Raw genomic sequence first — 27,726 nt, forward strand, 5'->3', positions numbered from 1 at the left:
CCTCCTCCGCGCGGACGATCTGTGGACGGAGAGTGGAAAGTAGTGCGCACGCGCTCGGCGGGATTAACGTGCGGGTAGAAAAGTGGCGCTGCTGCTGTGGCGCTCAGCTCCGGTAAGAGAAACTCTGCTCCACACTCGCACCTCACTGACACTAACTTTAGGGAACTTGTGCCGAGGCGACCGGCAGAAGCCCAGCGCCTCGCCCCGGGGGGTCACACCGGGGCGAGGGGCCGCGTCCAGGCTCCATGAAGCGGGGACAGGAGACAGATGTGTGCGCTGGGCTCCGGAGCTGCTGCCGCCTCTAGTCTCCAGTATTGTTACGGAGCCCTAATGGCGGACACCAGGCAGTGCTGTTCTCCGCTGGGGAAGGAAGGAAGGGGGGGAGTTAAATTGGGTGGCGGTTGAATGCTGGGATTGTACCCGGCTTTGGATCACGTTCACCACCGGGAGACTCGCATGCACACCCCGGTGCTGGGCTCCGGTTGCCCCCCGTTGTTTACCCCCGCATGACTCTAATGTACACAGTTCATGTGATACGCAGGGCGCCCCCAGCGGCGGCCGGGTGTACCTGCCCCTGATTGCGCCAGGGTGGACTCCGTGCGTGCGGTGCAACTTTCCAATTAAAACCCCGGCGTCACAGGTATCATACGAACCGGGGTTTTTAGCTCGGACCGCGGGGCAAGTGTGGTGGATCAGCCGCCTGTGTGGTTAGAGGAAATACCCCGGAGGAGCTGTGGGGGTGTTGGTGGTTGTTAAAGCCCCATGCAGCCAGGGGCTGTGTTGGTGTCACTGTGTGAATCCAGGCTATTTTTATATAGCGAATAAGTTGAGATGATTTTTTTTTAGTTGGTGTTTTGACAATGGCGCAGTCTGTGTCTGCTCTCCTCCCCTCGATCCGCCGCTAATCCAATCGCCGTTTGCGCCAGGAGGAGCAGGGGTGGGAACGGAGCGCAGCGGAACGGAACACCCTGGACCACGTTTCTCCTGGACCGTAACTCGGGAGCCAACCGACCGAGCGACCCCCTCATTTACCCGGGTTATTTATGGAAGAGCTGCGCAGCTCAGGTAGTGCTGGTTCTGTTTACTGCTCCTTGTTAAAGTTTTTGGATCGGCGCCGCAGAGCCAAGTTTTGGGGAATATTGCAGCCGGGGAAGAGGGGAGGAGCTCGGATCAGGGTCGAGGCAAAGCCCCCCCAGCGGTAACCGTGTGCCTGGCCCGGATCTGGCGCTGTGGTGGTGGTCCTCGCCGTGGAGCTCAGCTTCTAGTCGGGGTTGACAATCAAGGGCACGGCCGGGGGGACACCAGCCTGCCCTGGAAGCTTGGTACAGTCCGCCCTTGTGTGCCGATTTTCTAACCTTATTCCAGATCAGCAGATCAGCAGCTGCATGGAGCTCAGAACAGTCAGGCTTTACATGCAGCTGCCAGGTAACCGGACTGTGTGCTAGCCCCTCAGCTGGTTTGGGGGGAAGATGCTCCCGTGGCTGCGCATTACGCACCACCCCACAGTGACATAAGCCTTATATAATGTCCTCATGCGTTTCATTTGAATTTGCTAGACATTAAATTATGAAACGGCTGCATATCTCCACCTTGTGGGATAATATGTCAGTTGACCTCCTGCGCCTGCTGATGGTGTTGGCTAGGTGAAGGAGGAGCACCCATGTAGAGGTGATGGTCTGCTGGGGGGTTTGTTGCATGGGGGCAGGCTCACCCATCTCCTCCTCCACCTGGTTTTGACGTTGGGAGCCAGGTTGCATGTCAGAGCTCATTAATGCTGGATTCTCATTTCCCCCTCTCATCCACGTGAGTGCAGCTTGGCTCACAGCTCTGCAATGCAGTCTGAACCGAGTCTAGACCAGAGCCTCGCTTTGCACTGAGATTCCCTCCTGTCAGGCCCCGAAAAACTGATGCATCTTTATTTTGCAGCAGCATGGCTTGGCTTTGGGGAGGTGTTGCACATGGAGAAGGGTGCCTTTAGGTTTCCTCCATGTATTTTGACAGCAGTTGACCACACAGTCACAGGCAGATGTGTTATAACCCTAACACATGTGCTTTCCAGATATATCTTCTCAAATAAAACTTTGGAGTCCGATTTTACACACACACACACACACACAGATGGATTTGAAATCCAATCATGTTTTTAAACAGCAGAGAACATCTTATTGATCTTGAATGCCCTGCTGTTTAGGTTGTTGCTTCCTGTCATGTGACCACTGTGAGCAATTTCTTCCTCTTCCAGCTTCAGCGTTTTACAGTCAAGTCCATGTTAACAGTCCGAAAGCAAACTATTCACAGCTCTGGTTCACTGCCCAGCCTGACTGCATGCAGCAGTTGTGGTGTAGTGTTATATTCAGTGTTTTTATTTAAAAATACAGACCTGGAGTAACAAAGTGACATTTCCTTATGATTTAACTGCTACATTTCTTAACAAAACACATTTAATTTAACTTTAATAGAAAGGTCAAATAATGACAAACATCTATTTTAGCCTCACGTGGTCTTAATCTACTTCAGCTACTTGAGAGCAGAAATACAATTCTTCAGTCAATTCACAGAAAACTAATCTGCATTTCACGTTTTACTATTTTTAGCAAATAGTGAAAACCCCCAATACTTCCATATATCATGATTTCCTGCTTTACCCTATCTTACAGTGTTCAGCTGAATATCTCTAATTTGGTTTTAGAGGCACGTTTGGTTCTCAGTAGTGATGCAGCCTTTCTAGTCGTCCCCAACAATGGTGTTATTGTAGTTTAGTATGCACTTTACAAAAGAGGTTGAGTTTAACACAAAAATTAGATAATGTTATTCTGAATGTATGGGCCTGCTCCAAGTGTCTTATTGCTGTTTACCCAACCTGCTGTGAATACAAGTGTTAATGTTTTAAGTTTGATTTCTGGTGAGTCCATCAGACATGTTCCTATAACTTAATATTTGCATTTGAGGGTTAAGTGTGTTATTAATGAGCAAATATCCTATTAAATGTTAAAGGTTTTCCAGTCCGTGTCACCACTGCATTTTATACAGTTACATAGTTGTTGTCAGCAGATGTGCTTCTGAACATAAAGACTTTCTGGAACTGACCAAACCAAAAGCTGACATTGAAAGCGTGGCCATATTTGTAAATCTCCTTTTAAATATTTATTTTTATCACTATTTAAACAATTCATATTTATCGATTTTGGCCTCTTTTTGTTAGTTTTTTATAAAAGAAGGTGTTGGGTAATATTTTTTAGTTTGTTACTCAAAGACTTGCTTTAATTTTTTTTTTTAAGTAGGCCTCAAGCAAAGTCATCCCAGGTAGTCTGCTTTTTTAAATGCATAAAGCAAACTAATGGAAAATAAATATCGTTTTAAAGTGTTGGAGTTAAAGATAGCTGTGAGTCTTTATTTCTTAAAATACTTATTGTGAGAAAAGATCTCTGGACATAGAAAGACGTGTCCCAGTTTGTGACCACGTGATGTTTCAGTGAGCCCTGTGGGGAGGTGAGACTCACCTGATGTGGACAGAACTTCAGCTCAGACTGACTGGATTTAAAGGGGCTTTATGAAGGTTTTTGCTATTGGTACTAGAGCAAAATTTACAATAACGATATATCAGCCAATGTATGTAAAACTGAGTTGTTATCAAACCCTTATGACAAAGTAATGTAATTGAGGCTTGATATTTTACAGTTAAACCATGAACTTTAGTATAACTATATATAAAAAGAAAACAAATGCAACCAAAAAACAAAAATTTATGTTAAAATAAACATAAATAGAAATATTTTCTGCATTGTTTATTCTGTAAAATATAAACACTGATACTAATATCTGTGAAAGGCTTTTATTGGCCAATTGGTGATCTGATCTAATTGCAACATAGCTAACATTAACAGTTATCAGTCTAACAGAAACATGCATGTTCAGCATCAAACTTCATATCTTTACTCTGGTTGTGGAAAGCAACGCCAAAGTTAACCCTTGTTCTGCTTCTGTATTCGTCACTCTTTTTCCATTTATGAAGCTAGCATGCTATTCCTGGCCGGGCCAGGTCAGTCTCCAAACATGCCCTGTAGAGGTACTACTGCACACAGAGAACATACAGTATTTCAACCTCTCGTCTTGTCAAGGGAACAATGGCTGATGCTCTTAGCAAGCAACCTTCACCACCACCTGCTCCCAACAAGAAACCATGTTCGGCCGCAGAGAAAACTTACACAATGCACCTTTTTAAATCGGGAAAGTCTAAACTCGCTTACCAAAAGGCCACCTATGTGAAATGAAGTAAAAATATACCAAACCACAGAATGTCATGAAGCCAACGTGTGGTGAAAACTGCAGTTGTAAAATATGAAAACCTGCACTTGTTCTCGCGAAGGCCTATCTGCCCCCAGGTATGACCACAGGGCCATGATTTTTAATCGGTGCACCCCACAGTGCTGGGGCCAAAATGGCCGCCACAGTGTTGTCATGGCAGTACCCTGGATTCCTCTGTGGTAGGGACTGTGTTGTAGCTCTAAAGGCTGAATTCAGGTGCTTTCAGGCTTTTCCTGTTCTGGGTGAAGAGCATAGAGCTGCAAAGATCATTCTCTGCACAGGAGTGTGTCTGTGGGTTTGTACCTGTTTCTCTGTATGTGTTTGTGTTTCTGTGCTGCAGCTGTCAGCATAATGTGATGTGTGGCTCACAGTATCACTTGCATGAAAAGGAGATTTTGACTCAACATAGAAAGTGCAGATATCCCCAGAAGTGCTTTAAGAAATGTTTGATCATTAATCTGGCACCAAATCATTATCAAATTTATTTTATTTCCAGTTTTTTTGATAGATGATGATAGAAATGCAATACAGAAGACCACATTTGGTAACTCTACTATATTTAAAGGCGTAAAGAGGTATAAAAGTCTAAAATGTAGTTTACAAAGGTCTTAGATAATGTATATAGCTTGATGAAGACTGTAATTTCAATTATATCTAATGTGGATTAATATAGTTTTTTCTCTTAACATGCTTTTTGCAAAATATTGTTCCAGACCCCATATCTGATATTCATATGTGGACCTGAAATATATAATTTTACTTATTACTTTTTACTCGTTTATCCTGCCCCCATCCATCTATTTTCTGCAGCTTATATATATATATATATATTTATTTAAATAATAAAGGCTGAAAAGGCTAGATAATTATTAGTGTATATATTCTTTATCATATAGGGTGATATCTGAATGGTTAAAATACTGTGTTGGCCAACTCATCAGCACCCAGATGTTAAGCACATTGACGTCCCTGTGGTAGTAGTGGGCCTCACCGTCTCCACAGCAACCAAGGTGTAGCTTCACTGGTTGCCGGGGACAACAAGAGAGAAGCTGTGTGGAGCGTCACACGTGTCGGGAGGGAGCTGGTTGGTTGGGTGGGGTGAGGGGGCATTTGTGAAAGACAGCAGGTAAGAGGAGGAGTCGAGCGCAGGGTAGTTGGGTAAGCAGGTGCAGGGAACAGAAAGAGAGGAGGATGTGACGGAGAGATGTAAAGAGGAGGAGGAGCACAGTTGCCCCCGTTGCTGGGCAGGCACGTAGCAGCTCTTGGGAGGCAGCCATAGCGACGTCGCCTCTACTGTTGCATCTGCTGAGCTTTAGCTGCCCCCTTTCATGGCGTTTTCCTGGGGTAATTGCAATCAGAAAGAAGGGCTTGACTGTGGAGCTCAAAGCCCTTCACCATCCCTCCACACTGGAGCTGCAATGATTAGCCCATCGAAAAAAAAAATATGTAATTAATTATTTAAGTCATTTCCAAGCAGAAATAGCACAAAGAAATGCATCTGAGTGAGCTGTGGTAATCTTAAACAGGCATTTTATAGATTATCTGACATCCTATAGAACAAATGATAGGATCGAGAAAATAAATTATAGACGAATCACTAAACAAAATCAAATCTATAGGGATTAGCTGATTGATCGATTTGCTTGTTCCTGTTTCTCCAGTACAAGGATTTTCAAAATGTCTCTATTTTATAACTCATGAATTGAATATCCTTTGGTTTTAGACTGTTAAACAAAACTAGATGTTATCTTGCTCTCTGGAAAATGGGATTTTGTCACATTTTACAGAGCAAGCATTTTGTTGATTAATCGAGAGAATAATCAGATCAGTCAATGACGAAACAAAACCTCAATTGTCTATTATGGTATGTCTATGAGATCAAATGTTAAGGTTTCAGAGCTGATTTGGCTGTCATTCTCTCAACAATTATTCTCAACTTTTTGAGGACCTAACAAATCGTTACAAAGGTTAAAGATAAAGGTAATTCAATTTATTTTCTTCATCATACGATATTAAAAGGAATATTAAAATAAAGGCTAGGTAGTTGGGTTTTAGACTATTCGTTGGTTAACCCTAACCCTAAAATGTCAGAACAATCATTAAGTCTTATTATTTAATAAGTTAACCCTGAATAAACAATTGATTTATTATTTGAGAGAACAACTAGTAGACTAATCAATGTCATGTCATTTTTCCAAGCAAAAATAAGCAATTAAAATGACAATAAACTGGATTTATTTGGTTTTGGACTGATGGTCAAATATAATAAAACAAGCAACCTTGAATAAATCTTCTTGATTTTGGGAAGAAGAAAAAAAAAAAGCACCTACATCACAGCAAATTGATTCTGATAGAAGCTCAATTATGAACTTGTTTTAAGCACCATGGATATCAAATAGAGAGGAGAAGTAGGAAGACTAAAATCTGCTTCTTGTCCTGTCATTTTTCTCTCTTGGTAGCACGTGTGACTATTGTACGTTTCCTTAAACACATGACGTTTGAATGGACCTCTATGGATTACATCACCACCCCAGAATCACTGAAGCTTTCATTGTAAGCAGAGCATCAAGACAAATCAGAGTTTCAGCTTCATTTGAGAGGAAACAAGTTGTAGTTTGAAATTAAAGGCTCATATCTGGGAAGTGCTTGGTTAATAATTAGACAAATGTTTTAAACGGTCAGTCACCTGAAACCATGGGCCAATAAATTCCCAGAGGTTAGATTATGGGTGAAATGACCATCAAACATGAGAAAATAATCCAGTGATGGTCATACAGTGATGCTGAGGTGGTAGCTATAACAATGGCAGAGTTTTCACCAAGCTGTGTGGGGGAAGTTGTCTCTGGGGATACCTGAGCTACCTGTACAGCTGTAAGACCTCATAAAACCAATCACTGGTGCAGGCTTCACCTAATTGTCTCCTAACTGCCTTTTGTTTGCGTTGCCAGGTGGTTGCCTTAGCAATGGACGGGGAGTCAGAGCCAAACCCTGCCATCGCAGAAGAGGCAGGGGAGCAGGTGGAGCCCATGGATGCCACTCCCTCCCACGAGCAACAAACCACACCCCCTTCAGAGGAGGCTGGGGAGGCAGTTTCCATGGTAACAGAAGATGAAACCACAAAGGAAGGCGGCACAGAGGACAATGATGATGATGTGGTTCTGGTGGAGCAGGAGGAGGAGGAGGAGGAGGAGGAGGAGGAGGAGGATGAGGACGCTCCCCAGCCTTCTGCCACAAGCCTTTCCCAAGACACGCCCAGCTCAGACGGCCTCGAGCCAACTGACGATGTGGCATCTGTAGACATGTCCACTGCAGCGATGCCTTCCAAGACCCCCAGTCCTCCTGCGTCTTCCAACGCATCCACAGTGGAATCACTTTCAAAACCTCCAACCACAGCAGCAGAGCCCATTGTCATTGATGATGAGGAGGACTCTGAACAGAAAGAAACTTCCTCCTCCTCACCAGCGCCTCCTGAAGTCACCTCCATATCCGACTCGCCTGGTGCACTCAGCAGCACCGAACCAGATTCAGAGATCAGGATCGCCAGTGTCACCACGCTGGGCTCCAGTAGCCAGAAAGGAGAGTCTGCAGAAAATTCTCCACCACATCCAGCAGACGTCCAGGCAGACATGAACCTGATGATAACCTCGGTGACATCACTGCAGGGAGGAGTGGCAGCTGTCACAGCGGTGAGGATCAACAGAACAGATTTTATCTTATCATGTTGCTGTCTTCTGTTTTACAGTCACCTCTACTCTGTCAAACTGTGTTGAATGAAAAGTTGGTCATTTCAGGCAGAAACGTGTGAGATGTCTTCTGCTGGTGAAACCAAGTCTTTTCTTTGGCTCAGCAGATTTATTCTTGGGACAGTGAACAACAATATCTTAGTAATGATGCTGCACTACAATATTTATTTATCTAGAATGCACTGGCAGCTCCTTTAGTTGGATGAGGTTGGATTCAGTGCACGTTTTGCACACTTGTCTTTCCTTCGTCATCACTTTGTTTTCTAATGTTTTGTCACTAAGGTGAAAACCTAACCTAAACAACTTGTGTGTCCAGGCAGGTGAAGGCCAGGTGGAGGAAAATGGCCTGCAGATAAGCAACGCCTTCAGCCTGAATCCCGACACCCCATCTGGCCGACCAACAGCCTCCTTCAACCCTGGGCGGGGCTCGGGCCCCATGGGCCAGCTGGTACAGAATGGAGACACTGGGACACACAACAGAGCAGGTGATGAATTTATTACAGGTTCAATAGAGGTAAAATGTTATATTCGTGATGGAAATTAAGTATCACCTCTGGCCTACTTCACTGTTATACAGTGTGCAGCTTAGAAGAACTTCACAAAATGTTTATGCTGCGTTTTGTTTGTAGGAACCTGCATGGTGCTTCTACTGATACTGTGTCCCTCTATCTCTCACTGTTCCCCTCCTGATTGTGTTAATGTAAAATCTTTGTTGTTCTGTTGCAAAGCTTCGTTTTGTGAGATTGCTGTTAAGCTCTGTCCTTCATTTACCTCCTCTTTCTTAATTGTGGGACAGAGTCTTGCACAGGTCCAGTTTTGCAAACCGGCACTTGCCTGCACCCAGAAAGCTTGGTTCTGCATCCAATCCATTACCCCAACTATGTCTAAATCCAGTTCACATATTGTTAAAAAACAGTTTAATATTTTAATACTTATCCAGATATCTTGCAGGACCGACCCTCTGGGCCATTTTACATAATGTGCTGCCCCGTTCAGATGTGTTGAACTCTTGCTTTGTAAATTCCTACTTGTTGATGTAATGTAACTGACACAATGATAACCCATTTTGCCCTATTCATGTGTCCACATATAGTCCACAAGTAGTGTGACTATCAATAAGCTGCATTCTCAGTTATGGACTGATGGCTAATTCAGCTTGATAATAAATATCTCCTGTGTTTGAAGCAATAATGAGTTCAAGAGTTCAATACGCTTGAGGAAAATAGAACAACATCTTGTAAAATCCTGTCTTCAGAACACAATGAGTCTCTGTAAAACTTGTTCCTGCCAACTTCTCCCGTGTCATACTTGTTTTTAACTATAACACTGTGAGTTGTGGGTAATTGCCTCAAGCACATGCTGTAGCATTGCAGACCTTAGAGCTTAAACACTTTCCAAGTGGACCGTCAGCCACTTTCAGTCATGAGCCCTCATAGACTTACAGGCTTTGAAAGTCTGTTATTTGAAAAAGTGGGTCATTGGGACCGAGCCTGAGACAGTTTCATGTCCCTGTCTCGCTCTGCACGGGCTCCAGATGGTGCTGTTGACTCTGGTGGTGCTCTTCACACAAACTGGATGTGTCACAGTTTCATGTCTGCAGTCAAGTCACTGCTTCAGAATCATGTATTTAGTTGCATTACATCTTCTGAAAAACGCAAACACGGATTTAGTTTTGAGATGCAACACAAGTGTGAAGCTGTGTGACTTGTGACAAGATGCATTGGGCGTGTTTACATTAACTATGATGCCAATTCCTGGTTCTCAGTTGTCCCAGGATTGTAAAACAGTTGTAAAAATTTATAATTTATCATCTGATTGGTTTAAATGCTTTGTTCTGGGTCACCCCGACAGCCCAGAGGTTAAGACACACACCTGGTTAGATTCCACATGTCTCTCCCTTAGTTTTCCATCTTCTTCTCTACCATCATATGTCCAATGAAAGCCAGAAATGCCAAATATATAATCTTTGCAGGGAAGGTAGACATGTCCAGACTTCTGAAGTAAAGGAAGTCATGGTTGTTAAATAATTACTCAGAAAAACCATGACCTGTGGGATGCAGACAGCTGTTAACTTAGTTCCTTTCCCCTCCCTGCAGATTCATGGATCTCTCAATCTGCTTCAGTCCCCCGCAACCAAAAACAGACCGGGGTGGACTCTCCGTCACCAGCCACCTCACTACCCAAACCTCCAGGCCAGTCTTCCTCATCAACTTCATCCTCAGGCTCCCAGCCACAGCCCAGGACGGTCAAGGTGAGCCACTCTGTTCATCCAGGTCCCTTGTTAGATACATTGAGTGTAGTGCATTTATATGACAAACAAACTAGAAGTTTGGACCATGCAGCTTTTGTATCTATTACTTAAACATATATAGCAAGTTGCGGCAATCATATTTGTTAAACCTGCTTCATTGAAAGTGTGTGAGCAGTGAAGTATTCCCCAGAACAAACTATGAGACATCAGTGGAGCAGATTCAAAAGTGATGCTGCTGAACAGTGGTAGCTCCGTAATTAAGCTACAACTCAAATCACACAGTTTTACTTGACCAACATGTACCTGCAGGGCTGTTGCAGAAGGATTCTACTGGCAGCTAATGGAGTTAGGTCATCTCATTGCCGTTTTAAAACTCTTGTGTCTGTTGTGTTTGTTTATGCCAGGTGACCTGTGCTAACTGTAAAAAGCCTCTGAAGAAAGGCCAAACGGCTTACCAACGAAAAGGCTCCACTCACCTGTTCTGCTCCACCACCTGTCTCTCTGCCTTCTCACACAAACCTGCCCCCAAGAAGAGCTGCACTATGTGCAAAAAGTGAGTTTTTACTTAATAAGCTGTACTATTTATTAATTAAACTTTTATATCTTTGCTGGTGCCAAACACAATATTTCAACACAAGCACAGCAATTTATTTTTTGTTTACTTACTGATGTACATTTTCTCTTGATGCTAATCTGTCTGGACTCTGATGTTTTTTCTGTTTTTCAGGGACATCACAAATATGAAGGGTACCATCGTGGCCCAGGTTGACTCCAGCGAGTCTTTCCAGGAGTTCTGCAGCACAGGCTGCCTAGGCGCATACGAGAACAAGCAAAACCCGCCCAAATCGGGCCTGAAAACCAAATGTACTGTCTGCGGGCAACTCACAGAGGTCAGTCTGTCTGACACACATAACAACACATACCCCTCTCTCGACCATTTACCAGACATTCTTAACCAAAGCCATGTATTTGCCTCTCTATACATGACGAATTGAACAGCGCGTAGGATTGAGGGGTATTAATAGTACTATATCCTCTGAATATGCAGTATATTAAGCTACATCCACATAAATATGTTTTAGATTTAAATACGCATCATGCATCTTTTACTACATCCTTACAACTCTGTAGTTTTGAAGCCCCTACAGCGGAACCTTTTTAGTTAAAAAACACTAGGACTTCATTTAAGTCTGGGCAGGCAATAACAGAGACTTTTGGAAATGACGACACAGACACCTGCATTCACTTCCTGATTGGTTCAGTCATCCATTGTTAAACGCAAAGAGTTGCTAACACCTACTTTTAGTTCCACCTCATTATAAGTACAATCAAAGAAATCATTGATCTTACTCCTCTCTTTCTGTTCCCTGCACCCATTTTCAGTCAGCCAGTGTCCATGGCCACCAAGAATATTTGTCTCAGAAACTGGAGAGTAGTCCCTGCCACCTCACAATGAAGGATTGTGGTTGTGTTGAATTCATTTCTTACGTAACTCAGGAGATGCTCCAGTGTTTAAACCATCAAAAAAATACAGGAACCATTCAGTTACTGTGGCAGGACGAGATTTTTATTTATGGTATTTTCTGGCTCATTATTTCATCGCTAACAAGCACTACTGTCACCTAGCAACCACAGCTATCTGCATTTGTGGCTTCATGTAAATCAGGTGCATTATTTATTCCTTCGCCTTGATTTCGTTTTCATTTCAAAGAACATATTTTACATATATGGTATATAGCATATAAACATAGTACACTTACTGTATGTATGCACAAGTATTACTTTTCTTTCCTGTTGATTCCTAAAGCCTTTTTTGTCTTGAATTTTTGGCCTGTTTTGCTTCTTTGTGCTGAGCTGTCATCTTTGCCAGGTGTCTGCGTTTAGTCCAGTTACGCGGTGCATCCCAGTTTTCATCATATTTGGGACATAATGTTTATATGGAACATTGAGAAATCTGGTTATTCATATCCCCGTAGTCATGATAAATACAAGAATCCCTGTTAGCTATAACTGTGTGTCGTTCACGCCGACGTCTTTTTACGTTAAAATGAGGCCACTAGGGGGCTCAGCTCTGTTAAATGTCAACATCGTGTTACGGATTTGGCCGTTCCACCTTATTGCCAGCAATGGAAGACAAGAGCGACAGCAAATATTAAAACATGTCTTCCTTTTTGGCCAGTGTCGTGCTGTCACCACCACCGCAAAGAACCAGGGCGCAGTGGATGAAGCCACACCTGCTCAGGTAGTCAGCAGTGGTCAGAAACCAGGATAAGATGTATACAGGCACCAATATCCTGACGGAGTACACCAGCAAGTAAAATTGGGTTTTACAAAACCGGAATAAGGATACTGAAGTTCGGGATATGATACTTCAAACACCCAGTAGTATGGGATTGTATAGCATGTAAACACAGTCATAGATGTGTGGTGAAGGGAAATGGCGAGTGAGTTTCTCAGTGGTGTTGTGTGTATTCATGCTCAGATAAAATGTATTTATTAACTTTTTTAATTAGTCTGTTGAGTACATGCAAGAGGCATTTTCAGTCACTGCTAGATTTCCATTAAAATGTTTTTTTCCTACTAAGCTAGAACTCCACTTAAATTAAGTGAAACAAAGTGTGATAGTTAAGTATGTGGCTCTCAGGTAGAGAAGCAGTGTGCCATTGAAAAATAAGCTAAATGAAGATGAGTTAATCGGGCCCCTGGTGCCCCCTTTGTGTTTTTCTCTGTCTACAGATCCGGCACGAGGTTAGCTTTAAGACTGTGACCCACAAGATCTGCAGCGACGCGTGTTTCAACGTTTACCGCAGGGCCAACGGGTTGATCATGAACTGCTGCGAGCAATGTGGCGACTACCTGCCCACCCGAGCATCAGCCAACCACTTTCTGCTGGTCGATGGCCAACAGAAACGATTCTGCTGTCACACCTGCATCAGGGAGTTCAAGCAGGTACTGTCGCCTCAACCACACAATGCATGTGTGTAAAATTACCCTGATTGGAGCATGAATGATCAATACCTTAATGTCATTCATCCATATACGTTTAAATTTGTAGCTCTGCTCTTATGTTTATGTCAAAGTTTCTTTTGTATGTAGCTGTGATGACCCCGCCTCCTCGTCACAGCCAGGAAACTGACCCCACAACAGCTCAAATAACATCATTAATCTGGCCTTGTTACTAAGCCCTGAGAAGCATTTAAAATATGTAAAAAAAAGTGGGCATGCTAATAATAGGAAATAAATATCAAAGTGAGACAACAAATGGTCCTTGAAAGAAGGTTCAACCAGGGCTCAGTTTATCTACAGAATATGCACAGAAATAAATAATGGAATGAATTAATAAAATATAAAAGCAAATGCAGATGAAAGAAACATTCAGTTCAATAATTAGTGAACATGAATGTCAATTTATGACACACAACTGCCCACAACTTTTGGTCAGCATTTTATTTGTATCCTTCCAATTGTCAAATTTTGGGGATGTTTGTACTTCCTTGCAATATTTATTTGCATGTCTGGTTCCACTTTGTGAGTTGGCTGTTTTTCTTTTTAATTAAAGATGATGGCTGATGGGGTCACAGTGGTAGATGGACGAGGTGTTTGCATGTAGGCTTCAATTTAAATCAGTGCTCAGCTCACCTCTAGATCTCCTTTCAAACCACTACTTATTGTATACAGTTTTTGCTGGATATGTTGCAGCTATGTTTTGTTGCTGAGAAATATTAACCAGAAATTAAAGGTTGCAATAGTTCTTGTTGCTTGGTAACGGCAGCTTATTGGACATTTCACTAATGAATGGAGGAAACCACTGGGGTCTGTCTCATTTCAGTGGTGTTCAGAGAAAATGGTTCCCAGACAGTGATGTTTTCCCCCTCTGTCCCTCAGGCCCACAGTAAACTTGCGAGCTGTGCGAGTTGCAAAACGCTGATAAAGACGGGCGAGGTGCTCCACAGCCTCGGAGCAACTGGCACCATGTGCTCCTTCTGCTCCGTCAACTGCATGAACAAGGGCAAACTGACGTCGACCTCCTTCATCAGTGAGTCACAAGAGTTAATAGACTATGAAACTGAAAATATCTGAACCACAACCTTTCCAAGTTCAGGGTTCATGATTCTTTTTTTTAGTTAAGCGGTTTGTTCTTGTCTCATTATTAGAATATTCATCCCGGCAAACCAAAGAGCCTTACTAACTGTTAAATTCACAAGTAGGAGAAATAGTTATTTATCAGTAAAATAAAAACAAAGAAATATTTTATTTTATGTGAGTTTTAATGTCAAATGTCTGTATGTGCAGATACAGAACCCTCATGTCACTTCTGTAAGAGGAATTCATTACCGCAGTACCAGGCCACGCTGCCAGAGGGAAACATCCTCAACTTCTGCAGCTCACAATGTGTCACCAAGTTCCAGGTGGGGGCGCTAGTGTCTAGATGACACAATTGATGAAATTTTAAAATAGAGATTAATTGGTCTCACTGGTGGGCATCACATCCCACTGGTGCTGTTAGTATTGTTGAATGAATAAACACCATCGTTGCTGCTAAAATAAGCATACAGGCATAATAAGAATGTCATATATTAATTAGTTCAGGTAAATGGATCAAAATAGATTCCAAACTGGTGCTCCTTTTGAAAATGTGTGTCCCAATTTTTCTTCAGATCAATAATGACATAAAGTGTAATTATAGCAGAGAGGAATAATTGTCAATGTTGCTAAAATAAAACCCATTTGACGCTTCCTCATGAAAACAGCAGCTCACATCACAAACGTAAACCACTACAGGTTCCCTCAGTGGAGTCCATGACCTGATTAGCATCTTAGCACCATGTTGCATAAATCTACATATTAACGAGAAATCTGATTCTTTTCATATAATAACAGCAAATAATATCATGTGTTAAGCTAGTGTGTGTGCATTAAGATATAAGTGTTTATTGGCTTCATTAATTAGCTCAATATATCAATTATAAAGATATTTCAGGATCATTAGACATGTTGGCTGCAAGTCAACAAGTCAAAAAATTTGAATTTTCTCCATGTGTTTTTCCTTTGGTAATTGCAGAATGCTACTCTTCAAACAGCCACAAACGGACAGACGCCACTCTCCACTACAAACAACACAGTCCAGCTGAAATGTAACTACTGTCGAGGAGCGTTCAGTTTGAAACCTGAAATTCTGGACTGGGAGGTGAGACCCATTTTTGTTTGATTTCAATGAAGACACACAGGCACCCAGTCAAGGTCTTTTTCTTCCAGAAATGGTGTAAAGTGACAATAAAACTGTGATACATCTACTTTGAGCCGAAAGAATTAGATCAAAGGGACATTTATTTGTAGTCATTTTCTAAGCAAAACTTAAAATGTCCACTTGGGCTATGGGACATTTTTTTGTTTGTTTTTACTATCTTCTGATTTATTATAAGACCAAGTGAGTAATCAGTTTAGATGAAAATATTTAGTTGTCTACCTTGATATGAGACAGGACTCTCATTCAGGCACTGTGTAGAGGTTTGTTGGACTGAGGAAAAGTTATAGAGAAATCGATTTATTTCATCCACAGTAGCACCTTGTACTTTTCAAAACTCCCATGCTTGCAAACTGAGAATACCTCTAATGTGTCTGTCTTCAGGATAGAGTCTTCCAGTTTTGTAGTAAGACGTGTTGTGAGGACTACAAGAAGCTCCACTGCATTGTGACGTTTTGCGAGTACTGCCAAGAGGAGAAGACGCTACACGAGACGGTCAACTTTTCCGGGGTCAAGAGACCTTTCTGCAGTGAAGGTACTTATCTGATCTAATCTGTCCTCTATTCTCCTGTAGGACACTTGATAAATCTCAGATAGTTTTTTTTTAAATGTAGTTTTATGTTTTCAAACAGGCTGATCATATACCGTGGGGTTTCCCATGTTTTTAACAGGTCTTCAATGCCTTTTATATCTATTTAACCATTTTGTTGCCATATATTTTAGATTTTATATATCTTCTTATATCTAGGATTTGTAGTTGTCACGTTGTTTCCAGGGGACACATTTATTCCTTTTGTTCTATCTGTTTCACTTTCCAGGTTGTAAACTCTTATACAAGCAGGACTTTATCAAGCGTTTGGGTCTGAAGTGTGTCAGCTGTAACCACTGCAGCCAGCTGTGTAAGAGAGCTCTGACCCGGCAGCTCGGTGGCATGACTCGGGACTTCTGCAGCGAGGCGTGTGCCAAGAAGTTCCACGACTGGTACCACAAGGTCTGCTCATGCTCGCTGTATCATAATCATTTTTTATCATGCAAAGTCAAATAAATAATTACTATTTTGTGAATTTTTGTCCATTAGGCGGCACGGTGTGATTGCTGTAAGGTGCAGGGTAACCTGACAGAGTCTGTGATGTGGAGATCAGAAATGAAGCAGTTCTGTGACCAGGAGTGTCTGTTGAAGTTCTACTGCCAACAGAACGATCCCATCATGGTCACACAGAAAGGACCTGAGAACTCCCGCCTAGGTACTAAGTGTGTGTGAGCAGGTCTGTGTGTGTTAGTGTGCGTCTTTCTACGTATTACCCTCCTGAGCATTTGCTTAATGGTCCTTGTATATTTTTCAAAGATTAAGTATTAAGGAATTATTATTATCTGGAGCATAGTGAGTATAAAATGATGCTTGCCTGCTAACGTTACTTGTTCGCCATGTTCATATCTGGTGTTAACATGCATCTTGGGTGTTCATATCACACGTGGACATACGTACGTCAGTTCACACCTAACCTTAGATTGTGTTTTTACATGCACGCTGATGTTAATACCAGATTGGAATGAAGCTTTTGTGTCACTCAAATTTCTTCACTAGGCAGAGAAGTGATGAATTAAATTGTTCTCTTCCCAGGGACTGAAGCGCAAGGGGCCAAACCTGGGGTAAGTAAGAATGTGGAAAAGGTGTCACTACCATACAGATTGTTTTGAAATATTTTTGTTTGCAAGTGTCTATTCGCTCTAAACTGTTTCCTACCATATAACCATTTTGTCAACCAAATACAATCTTTTCATTCATTTTGATTGTACACTGAGGTTTTTTGTTTTTAATTTTATTTATAGTTACAGATCCTTTTGTAAGAACCGTATGTTTTTTCTTTTCCGTCTTGCAGCATGTGAACCAGGGCACTGTAGCGTACGCTGGTGGAGGTTTGATGAGAGATGTCAAGAACAAGGCAGTGCTCTGCAAACCGCTCACCTTGACCAAGGCCACCTACTGCAAGCCACACATGCAGAGCAAACTTCTACAGACAGGTAAAGCTACAAATTGAAACATTTTGATTTATCTGGGGAGAAACATAGAATATGCTTAGAGGGAAATAACATGATTTTGACACATCATTCAAGCATTCGAGAGGCCTAAAGTTAGTCTCATTAAAGTAAAAGAGAATAATAGTTCCAGTGATTTGAGTGAATAGTTACAGCTCAACAAGGCTGTGATACTGAAAATTCCTGCTTTTTGCCCTTGAAAATCATCACTTCATGACCCATTGATACATGTGCTGAGTTGCATATATGATTCTGCATATCCACAGATGTAGACGATGGTGTGAAGAGGGAGTATGTTCCTGTACCCATACCTGTGCCTGTCTTCATCCCCATGCCCATGAATATGTATTCCCAGATCACTCCCTGTCCAATCTCTCTGCCTATTCCGGTAAGACTTTACATCTCGTGTGGATTGTCCATACTAAAAGGCCAAAGGGCCGAATACTATGGTGTAAAAATTCTGGTAGCTTGCTATTTGAAAATTTCAGTCGTCTGATTATTAAGCTATGTCCTGCCCGATCCAGGTTCCTGTGCCTGTGTTCCTGCCCACCACCCTGCAGGGGGCAGAACAGATCATCCAGACCATCCGTGATCTAAAAAGCAAGTTGGCCTCTGACTCTCTGGAGGCCGAATTGATTTCCCTGGCGAATATGATCGCAGAGGAGCAGAAGCCAGGTACGCTCGAGAGAGAGTTGAATGTCTGAGTTAAAATGTACTGAATTAAATGCAGGGGCATTATCTAGTGACATGCATGTTTTTGTAAAATGCTGAAAAGAGTCAGACATTAAAAGAAGAAGAACATGTGGATAAAGGTCATGGTTTTGTGCTTTTACTGAATATATTTTCTGACTGAAGGTTCATATTGTAATTCAAAATATAACAATTCAGTCAGTCAATTATAGCAGATTATTTGGAAACTGTAAAAACATCAGATACATACAAATGCTTCTTATGTACTTAATAACTTATATATTAATTACTTGTGTAGACATCCAGATACTATTGGTTTTATCAGCAAAGGTTAATAGATAATTGTTACTGAAACTTCTGCATCCAACCAGATGCAAAAAGGAGTGAAAAGAAATTAGTTTGTGAAGTTCAAAGCATCTGAAAACACTTCAGCTAATAACAATGTCCTGGTGTCCTGCAGCAAATGATGAGAGTGAGCAGCCACCTGGCTCGGTTTCAGATGTGAAGCCGGTAAAACTAAAGAGGGAGTCTGAAGGGGAGGACGCCTCCGGTAGCAGCTCAGAGAAAGAGGAAGACAAAGAAGCAGCAGCAGCAGCAGCAGAGGAGGAAGAAGAAGAAGAGGAGGAGGAAGAAGAAGAAGAAGAAGAGGAGGAGGAAGAGAAGTATGAGCCAGACCTGGACCTGGAGGCAGACTTCCCTCAAGGTAAACACCTCTGTATATCTATACCCATCAGTGCTCAGTCAGGAACAATCTGTGTCATCGTGTGAAAGGCATGTAGTAACAAGACATCGTGTCACAGTTTTTTGGTGTTAACAAAAGTTTGAATACCAAGTAAAAGAAATGCTCATGACTTCAAATCAGTCACTTTAGCCGTAAATGTTAAAATTGGATTTGGATATTCTGCGGAGTTTGACTTTCACACATATGAAGAATACGGCAGAAGATTGTCGGGGATAGACACGTTCACAACAGGGAAATATCCGGAACATTCAGGCAAAGGGTGGCACAAGGAGATCATGCAGGAGGGAGGACATGATGTAAAAATTGTTCTGCAGAAATCACATTGTCTTCCATGGCTTCGCTTTTGCCATACAGACATGTTTATATTCTTCCAGTTTCCGTCACGTGTTAGAAACATGTCTTCAATATGTCAACTTGCTCGCTGTGAATTTTCCCGACATTTTCCTGCTGTATACTCACATGGGCTTACTCTGACATTTTGCGGACCTTTTTACTAGGAGGCCCGCTGGAAAAGTTCTTGAAAATGTTTTTAGCAATTAACTCAGACATTTGTGTTCTCACGTACAGCCCCTTAGGACAATTTCAGGAAAATGTCCGGACTGTCTGAAAGCAGCTTTTGTCTCCATCACTCTCTATCTGTCCATCTGTCATTCTCATTCTTATGTAACAACATCTGACTGCATGGGTTTAATGGATCAGTTCAGTAATTGAGATTAAAATTCTTCCCACTGGTTATTTCTGGACCTACTGTCATCACCTCTGTCAAATCAGAGGCCTTTAGATGTGGCGTACTGTAAAGGAGAGAGTGTGAAGTCATTAACAGGAATATGTCAGTTTTTATTTTTATTCTTTGTAACTTTTTCCACTGACCTGTCACTCGCTTGACCTTACTGAACCAGGATCATATGGAGACCCACTGTGGGTTGAAGCAATGATATTATGGCCTTTCTTGTCAGCAAAGGCAAACCCTGACAGACTCTGTCACAATATCACAGTTTATATTTTCACTTTATATAAAATAATACAACAGATGCCGTTTCCTGTCTTAGCCTCAGACCCTGTTCCGGTCTTCGAGGGAATGGACGACGACATGGGATTCTCTCTACCTCCAGTCCTAGCAGAAGAGAAGGAGGAGTCGGAAGAGTTGGCCCCTCGACCCCTGCCCATGAGACTAGTATGCACACACACAAACACTTGCGACATGTCTGTTTTTGGCCAATTCAAGTTTACTGTGTAGTAACTGGTGTGTTTGTGTTACAGGGGAACAAGAGGCGTGCGGTGGAGGAGTGCTCAGATTCAGCCTCATCCTCTTCTTCCAATCCAGCGGGCAGACGCTCAGGGGGACGATCGCTGCCACTCAAAGCTCGTTATGGCATCAACGCCTGGAAGCGCTGGGCACTGTCTCGTTCTCACCAATCAGATGACACCAAAGTAAAAGATGGATCCAAACCAGGTGAGCTACCCCCGATCATTAATGTATGTGACTCCATTTGAATTTGAAAACACGTAGGACAAGTTTGCTAACAGCGTTCGTGCCCCTTCTTCTCTGTTGTAGCTCGGTCAAAAAGTAACCTGTTGTCGCTGAGTTCGGAGGAGCTGAACGGGGCGCTGTCCCGGTTTGTCAGGGAGGTCTGCCGGTCCAATGGGGAGCGCTACTCTCCAGACAGTATCCTCTACCTCTGTCTGGGGATCCAGCAGGTTGGTATTATAGACCCTGATAATATTATTATTATTATTATTATTATTATTATTATTATTATTATAAACTTTATACAACATAGTTCTTGTCTTTTTCATGTTTGAATATCATAAAACAATTATATTATATAATAACTATATAATAAAATAATACGCTACTAAAATAATTAATGTAACATTGCAATATTAATTAAAAATAAAATCAGGCAACACATGAAGGTAATAAAACGTTATAGGATCAAGGAATTTTTAAGAAGTCATTTATAAGATTTAAAAAACATCTACACTTCTCAAAGTATCACAAATTAACAATGGAAGCTTAAATTATATTATAGCTAAACAAATATAAATTGAAGCGAATAGGTTTTTGACTTTCTCTCCGTTTTATTGAAATTCCATCTGCAGCCACTTGGAGGTAGGAACTAAGTTTAGAGGGAGTGGTTCCCGTAGGGAAGACATTAGTGGTGCACACTTCCTTCACATCCCCCTTTCTCTCACATGGGAGCAGCATGGCTTCACAGTGGAGCTCAGGATTCTCTAAAATCCACTGGATTGGGATTTTTCTGACAGAAAAATGTAAGAATGATTTAAATGTTTGTGTAGAAACAACAAGATGTAAAGATTTGATTGGTTTATTTGAGTTTTAATCACATTTTGTGACTTAAAACACTTGAATAGGTTTTTTCTAGGCCTGCTGGGAAGTTCCTTTCAATAGTCGTGTCCTGTGATTTTAACACTTTGCTGTTCACATCCTGAAAACAGTGATGATCATTTAAATATGAGGACGCTAAAGTTTTTTGTTTCAGGGCAACCACAATTATTTGACCTTTACTTAAATGTGAGTGTTGTTTTTTACTTTTTGCAGCACCTTCATGCCAAAGGCCGGACGGATGACCTGTTCAGTGATGTGTGCTACCAGCAGTTTGGAGAGGATCTGAACAAAGTGCTGAAGGACTGGCAGCCCAGCGTGCTTCCTGATGGTGAGAGGAGTATACCTCTGTTCACTCATTGTCCAATAGCTAAAGACTTCTCCCAGGTTTTAAGAATTCGTTACAAATTTGACCACAATTTAAAATTCCCACAAAATCAATAAATAATTCCTCGATAAGAAGAAACTAGTAAAGGAATAAAATATCCAGTGAAATTGTATTTCCAAGTAGTTTTCGTGATTTCGAGAGGAGGATAATTGGAAGGAAAATCCTCCATCTGAATATATGTGGTCTTTGGCGCCAGCTGGTGGCACAGCACTGTTAATAAAACTAGTGTTGCTTCTTATTCTGAGCAGTGTCCAGTGATTATAACTCTTCTGCTGTTCACATCCTGATTTACCGTGATTGCACTGAAAAGACTTATGAGGACACTGCATCAACACAAACAAGGTGCGGTCATCTTGGATGTTTACAAAGAAAGGCACTGAATTACTGGATATTTATAAGAAAGGTCCACACAACTTGGTAATAAATATAAAGGACTTGGAGAAAGTGTTTGGTGCTTGAAGTATGTACCTGGTCATCATGTGTAAAATTATTTTCTAAGTGAAAAATGGTTTACAAAAGACATCAATATCCATCTGTTTTCTAGAAAGTCGAGCAAAAATTTATATTCTGATTGAAAATAAAATTTGCCTCAGTGAGTCGCTTCACTTTAAATGTCCAGTTGTCTGAAATTGGAACGGTCTGTGAAATATTCTTGCATTCAGTGAATTGTATCTATTAATCATCTCCTCAGTTTGAAATAAATATGTGAGAACTTCAGGTAAGCATCAAATTCAGCGAGTAGGAAGCGTACATGTTTATTTAATTAATATTTACTGATATATGCCAAGCCACTCCAAAATATTCAGTTATGAAGAATCTGAGTTGCATAATTTGTGTTGGTGTTTCAAGAGAAATATATTATTTTGAGGGTAACTATTTTTAATTAACCTACTTCCTTATGTTTTCTTTCGAACATAAACAAACATATGCTTAATAACTGCAGCAACTAACATTTTCTTAATTTCTGTTAGAATTGTATCTATTATAGATAATTATGAGGTAAATTCTATACGTAATAGAGTCTCCAGAAACATGTCCTGACACTGACATCTTGAATAATGAGCTCCAGTTTGTTTCCTAGAATAGATTTTTATGTCTTGGCTAATTTTCCTCAGGCTCTCTGTGGGGTAGAGTGGAGGAGCAGAGCCTGTGGAGCAGTCGGCAGCTCGGGGAGCAGAGTCCGGCCGCTCTGCTGCGTTCGCTGGTTTACCTGAACACCAAATACTTCGGCCTGCGCACCGTGGAGCAGCACCTCCGCCTCTCCTTCGCCAACGTCTACGGCCCTGACACTGTCCATCCGGTCACAAAGGAGACAAACGTCTGCATCCGCGTGCCTTCCATCTCTCAGGATCACCACGGTGAGGCCGGCAACATACAAATGGCAGTGTCATCCAGCTCTGATCTTCTTATATTGTATCATTAAATGTAGTTGAATCATTTCTTTATACAAATCATAAATGTTTTTTTTGTTCTTTAGTACAAACGGAGTCAAGGAAGAGGAAGCGGAAATTGGAGGAGGGCGATCAGGACGACGACTCGGGAGGCTCAACTGTTCGCTGCCCGGTTAAGAAGCACGAGTGTCACCTGTACGACCTCTACAGATCAAAGTGGTGGGTTTAAGATCTTCTGGATCAACTGACTTCTTTAGTAAAATACACTTAATACAATACATCACCACATCCATGAAATCCTAATAAAACATTTTCTATAGAAGTCCTGTGATTATAACTCATTGCTGTTCACATCCTGAACCACAGTGTTGATGTTTTGAAGATGAGGACTTAACATAAAACAGTGTCATAAGTTTTACTGACTTATTTAAGAGGAAATTCAGAAAAATGTATTCACTCTCTTTCCCTCTCTTTCCGACCGTTCTGTCCAATCCTTTTGTTTTTTCCATCCTCTTCTTTCTCTCATTCCTCTTTTAACCATGTTTACTTTCTCCCTTCTATTCATTCAATCCCTTTTGTTGTTCATATCTGATTTTAACCCCTCTTCCTTATTTCCCCCATTTTGTCATTTTTCTTGATTATTCTTGTTAATGTCTCTTTCTCTTTCCCTTTTATCCTACTTTTCTCTTTCTTTTCCATCTGTGTTTCCCTTCTCCTCCCTTCAGCCCGACGTTGTTGCGGGAGCGTCTAGACATCTTTTACGTTCAGCCGGATCCGGCCTGCAACTCCGACGACCCGCTGTGCTTCTCCTCCATGCCGCTGGAGCGACGTATCCTGGAGAGCCTCCTCACCAGAGTCCTCCTGGTCAGGGACATTTACACAGACAAACAACGACTAGAGGAAGAAGACGAGGGGGAGGAGGAGGAGGAAGACGACAGGGCTCAAGCTGCTGGGGGGGTGTAGCAGTCACTTTGGACATCTGTTAGTCGAGCCTGAACAGTCAGCAGCAGAGGTGGAGGAGGAAAAGGAGATTAACTAGTAGCTTGTGTACGCTCCTCCTTGCTGAATTGCTGTTTCCTCCGGGTGAGGGATGTTTGCAAAAAGGAAGCCTGAACAGGTAGAGGATGATGACAGTGGTGGTGATGATCAACTCTTCGTTCTGCTGATTGAGTTACAAACAGGATGAGAAAGTAATGAAGCTAAACAACACAATTATCTCTCCAGTCATTAAACAGAGGAGGAGGAACAGGCAGAGATACCCTGATGTAAGGATCTAGTTTGGAGGAGGAAGTGATGAAGGTGGTGGAGCTGTAATCTGTTCTGCTCAAACTGAGTTAAATCAGGTATAAAACTTGAGTGTTAACGGTTATCACCATGATATTTGGGGGTGGTCCTGTTGTGCATTGCCATCAATTCTGATCATGTAGCTTGTTTTAGTACTCAAACAAACAGCGTACAGATATTTGAGCTTTCAATAATGCAGAATCATGCTTTAACAAAGTTCATCAGGAGGAGGAGACGACAAGGGACAGGAAGCCATGGAGTTATTTCCTCTTCCTTTACAGCTGTTTTGTCCTCCTCGCCATCGCTCCGTGGATGAAAAGGAGCAAGCGGAGCACATGAGGTCTAGAATAACTTACAAAGTGAATCAAAAAGGAAGGGAGAAGGCTGAGGAAAGGGTCAGACGCGACAACCAGCGGAGGAGGTCAAAGTTTCAATGTCACAGTTGGTAGGTAGAACTTCCATCTTAATTCCAGTCACATACATGTTCATGTTGTGAAAAATGGAACCGCCACGGGTAAAATGATTTTCTCTGGCCACCGTCAACCAGTGTTCCCAACTTAACCACTGATTGTGTTTGACAGAAAGTGTCACTTTATATCGCAAATGTTTATTTGAATGAATGATTAAACTCTAAATAACATCTTTGACAACACAAGTGATGTAACAATGAGCTTTTGTCCACTGCTTCCTCACTTTTTTTGATATTTGAACATTTCTACCATTACATGGAAGCAGTGGTGTAGCTTTGGTGGTTTAATAGAGTTTTATAAAAGCTGTGCACACCCTCACAACTGTTACTTTTGGCACCTGTCCCATCTGATAACATGGAGGAGGCAGGGTTTATCGACGCTAGATGGCAAACGAGATGCTTTGGCTTCACTTTTAGAGAGCAGCCATGGGAGATGACACGGAAGCCCAGGTAAAATAAACCAAATCACTGGTGTGGGTTTCTAGGGTCTAGGGTGGTGGTCTGTACCTTAATCAGGCTTAAGTAATAAGTGCATCATGAAAATCTGCAGTTTGACTTTTCTTAAACGCGTCTCAAACCCATCTTCCTCCCGGTCCTCCGTGTCACACATCTCCATTATTCTGGGCTGCTTTCATTCCTCCTCGTCATCCCACTCCTTGCTGCTCTTCCTCTTGTCAGTTCTGCTCTCAGGCGAAACAGTTTCACCACAGAGGACGATCCCAGGCCAGAAAGACAGACGACTACACCTCAAGTCGTCTCTTACTGGGTCTGACTCGCCGTGGTAACCTACCAACATGCTGCGTTTCTTTATTAGGACACTAGGGGAACCTTCACTCATGCCATGTAGCATTACGTGCGTACTAAGCCCAGATTGGGTTGTTTTGAAGTGTAAATATCTTCTGAAACAAGACGGTTATTTCAGATCGACACAGACTGACAAACACACCCACTGAAACCTTCAGCTTAAACCCTTTTTTTATAAAGACTGAATATTTATTTCCCTTTTATTAGTTTGACTGCATCATCTGGGGATTTAGGATTTTTTCATAGGTGTCATTTTCTTTCGACAGTCATTCATTGAAAATCCGCTGCAACCTCGCCTCTCTCGTCCATTAAAGGGTTTCTGTGCAGCAACCTGCTAAACATGAAGGATGTTGATTATTCAGAGCTCAACAGACTGTTTTTCGGACTTTCCTTTCTGCTTCTGTCCCCGTGTTTGTAGTTTCTTGGTATTTATGAGTTGTTTGCACTAAATATTGATTTAGTTTAAATACCCAGAAGTTGTTAATTGCTACAGGACTACAAGGCAAGGCTTATATCAGAATAAAGGATTGGTTTTAAATTAAATTTTAGTTTTTTCCATGGACTAAACTGTATCATTATTTTTCCTTTTTATACACGTCCCCTTTTTTACTTTTCGTTTTTCATTTGAATTGTCTTTCAATAAATTGGAGAAAGTGTCATTGAGTTAAAATCAAGTCAATATTAATTGAGGGAATTTGTTTTCTACTTCTATTAAACCAGGAGAACAGCAACAGTTTTACACCTTTTACAAATGTGTGCTTCCACAACCAGTGCTCAGAATATTAGGAACACCCTCCACAGTCACATCGTTTAAAAGTTTTATTTTACCCAAAGAGCAGCTGTTCTGTTATTTTGTGCATTTAATGGTCTGGAACAGCAGCGTGTCATTAAAGGAACATGTGCAAACAGTGGATTTAATGGGAGAAGATTAAACAAACTTTTACACTTGACTGTGGAAGTTAATGAAACTGACCCTGAATCCGAAGATCCCTTTGATTTAAAATAGCCGTTATTTTTTTCCCCTGCTGGACTCCGAGGCAGCGACCAAACCTGCCACAGGTTTGGACCTAAACATTAGCTGCTGTGGCTGGCTTCAATGCCTAATGTGAATGTGCCTATCTGTAAATACTGAAAGTGAGTGATTGTGACTTGAGTCTGATGCTATGTGTGTGGGCTGATCTGCTGATACGGTCATGTTAAATAAATGATTTCATTTTCTAACCAGACTCCTTTTTTATTTTCCTGTAGTGAAGCCAGTAACATGTACGTATAAGGGTTGGTTCACCGCATAACATTTTCAGCTGAGAAGTTTCATTTCATGTAATTTTGAGATGAAAATCGTGCTCAACTCTGTATAAAAAGTTTTTCCAAAGCTGTTTAAAAAAGTAGCGACGTCATCTTTAGCCCGTCCATCTGTGAAATGATGAACATGATTCATTTTCATTCAACTTTATTATAATAGAAAAACCCTGAGTGTATATAGTGATTTATATCTGTTAACATACATTTTCTAAACAGAATTATTCATATTTTAGTAGTTTACAGACTTCATGACAAAATATGCAAAATATTTGACATGTAAATACAATGCTGTTATTTTTGACCACAAATAAAACAATATTTGTACGACCTTGAACTGTCCTTTAAAAACAGCAGAGACTAAATACAAATATGTACATATTCATGAGTGGCTGTCTTTATTTCAGCTGAGTTTGTGCTGAATAAAATGACACCATGCATGTGTGATAAGAACAAGACACAAATTACCTAAACTCAACCTGGACTCCTGAAGGTTAAGGAGACAGTATTTGATAGTTATATTTATAATATATCAAAATGGCCTGTGTGCTTGGGCTCAGTGAGGAAAGGAATAAGAAGAACATTTGAAAGTGTAAATTCCCCAAACAGCTGTAGCAAAGAAAATTCATATTACACATTTTAACACCACGCCCAAAACATCTGTATCTGTAACGGGACTCCTGAGGGTCTCATTCTGAAACTACTGGCTTTAATCTGCTGCTGGTCTCTTC

At 41.6% G+C, this 27,726-nt stretch overlaps 1 protein-coding gene across 4 annotated transcripts; it reads left to right on the forward strand.

Annotated features, from left to right (window-relative positions):
* zmym2 (zinc finger, MYM-type 2) lies at positions 1 to 26,917 on the forward strand. 4 transcript variants are annotated; one of them, XM_035174128.2, is made up of 26 exons: positions 1 to 112; positions 7,254 to 7,991; positions 8,365 to 8,533; positions 10,145 to 10,299; positions 10,704 to 10,852; positions 11,027 to 11,189; positions 12,479 to 12,541; positions 13,036 to 13,248; positions 14,185 to 14,335; positions 14,593 to 14,708; positions 15,362 to 15,487; positions 15,929 to 16,079; positions 16,363 to 16,535; positions 16,623 to 16,788; positions 17,166 to 17,194; positions 17,425 to 17,566; positions 17,848 to 17,969; positions 18,106 to 18,256; positions 18,732 to 18,974; positions 20,063 to 20,187; positions 20,274 to 20,466; positions 20,569 to 20,711; positions 21,577 to 21,691; positions 22,864 to 23,106; positions 23,226 to 23,358; positions 23,865 to 26,917. In XM_035174128.2, the coding sequence occupies exons 2-26, from the start codon at positions 7,269 to 7,271 to the stop codon at positions 24,100 to 24,102; spliced, it is 4,395 nt and encodes a 1,464-aa protein (XP_035030019.2). In that variant the 5' UTR covers positions 1 to 112; positions 7,254 to 7,268; the 3' UTR covers positions 24,103 to 26,917. The 4 variants fall into 4 exon arrangements, with proteins under 4 accessions (XP_035030019.2, XP_035030023.2, XP_035030020.2 ...); XM_035174129.2 differs by lacking the exon at positions 1 to 112 and adding an exon at positions 761 to 1,065; XM_035174131.2 differs by lacking the exon at positions 1 to 112 and adding an exon at positions 1,091 to 1,322.
* The last annotated feature ends 809 nt before the right edge of the window (positions 26,918 to 27,726 follow it).

Source organism: Hippoglossus stenolepis, chromosome 13, assembly GCF_022539355.2.
Source record: "Hippoglossus stenolepis isolate QCI-W04-F060 chromosome 13, HSTE1.2, whole genome shotgun sequence".
NCBI classification, from domain to species: Eukaryota; Metazoa; Chordata; class Actinopteri; order Pleuronectiformes; family Pleuronectidae; genus Hippoglossus; species Hippoglossus stenolepis.

Excerpts from the sequence above, each read along its gene's own strand:
- zmym2 (XM_035174128.2), top strand. The coding sequence starts at position 7,269 with ATGGACGGGGAGTCAGAGCCAAACCCTGCCATCGCAGAAGAGGCAGGG. Across the intron at positions 16,536-16,622 it reads TCCACGACTGGTACCACAAG|GCGGCACGGTGTGATTGCTG; the intron begins GTCTGCTCATGC and ends TTTGTCCATTAG. Across the intron at positions 18,975-20,062 it reads GGAGGCAGACTTCCCTCAAG|CCTCAGACCCTGTTCCGGTC; the intron begins GTAAACACCTCT and ends TTCCTGTCTTAG.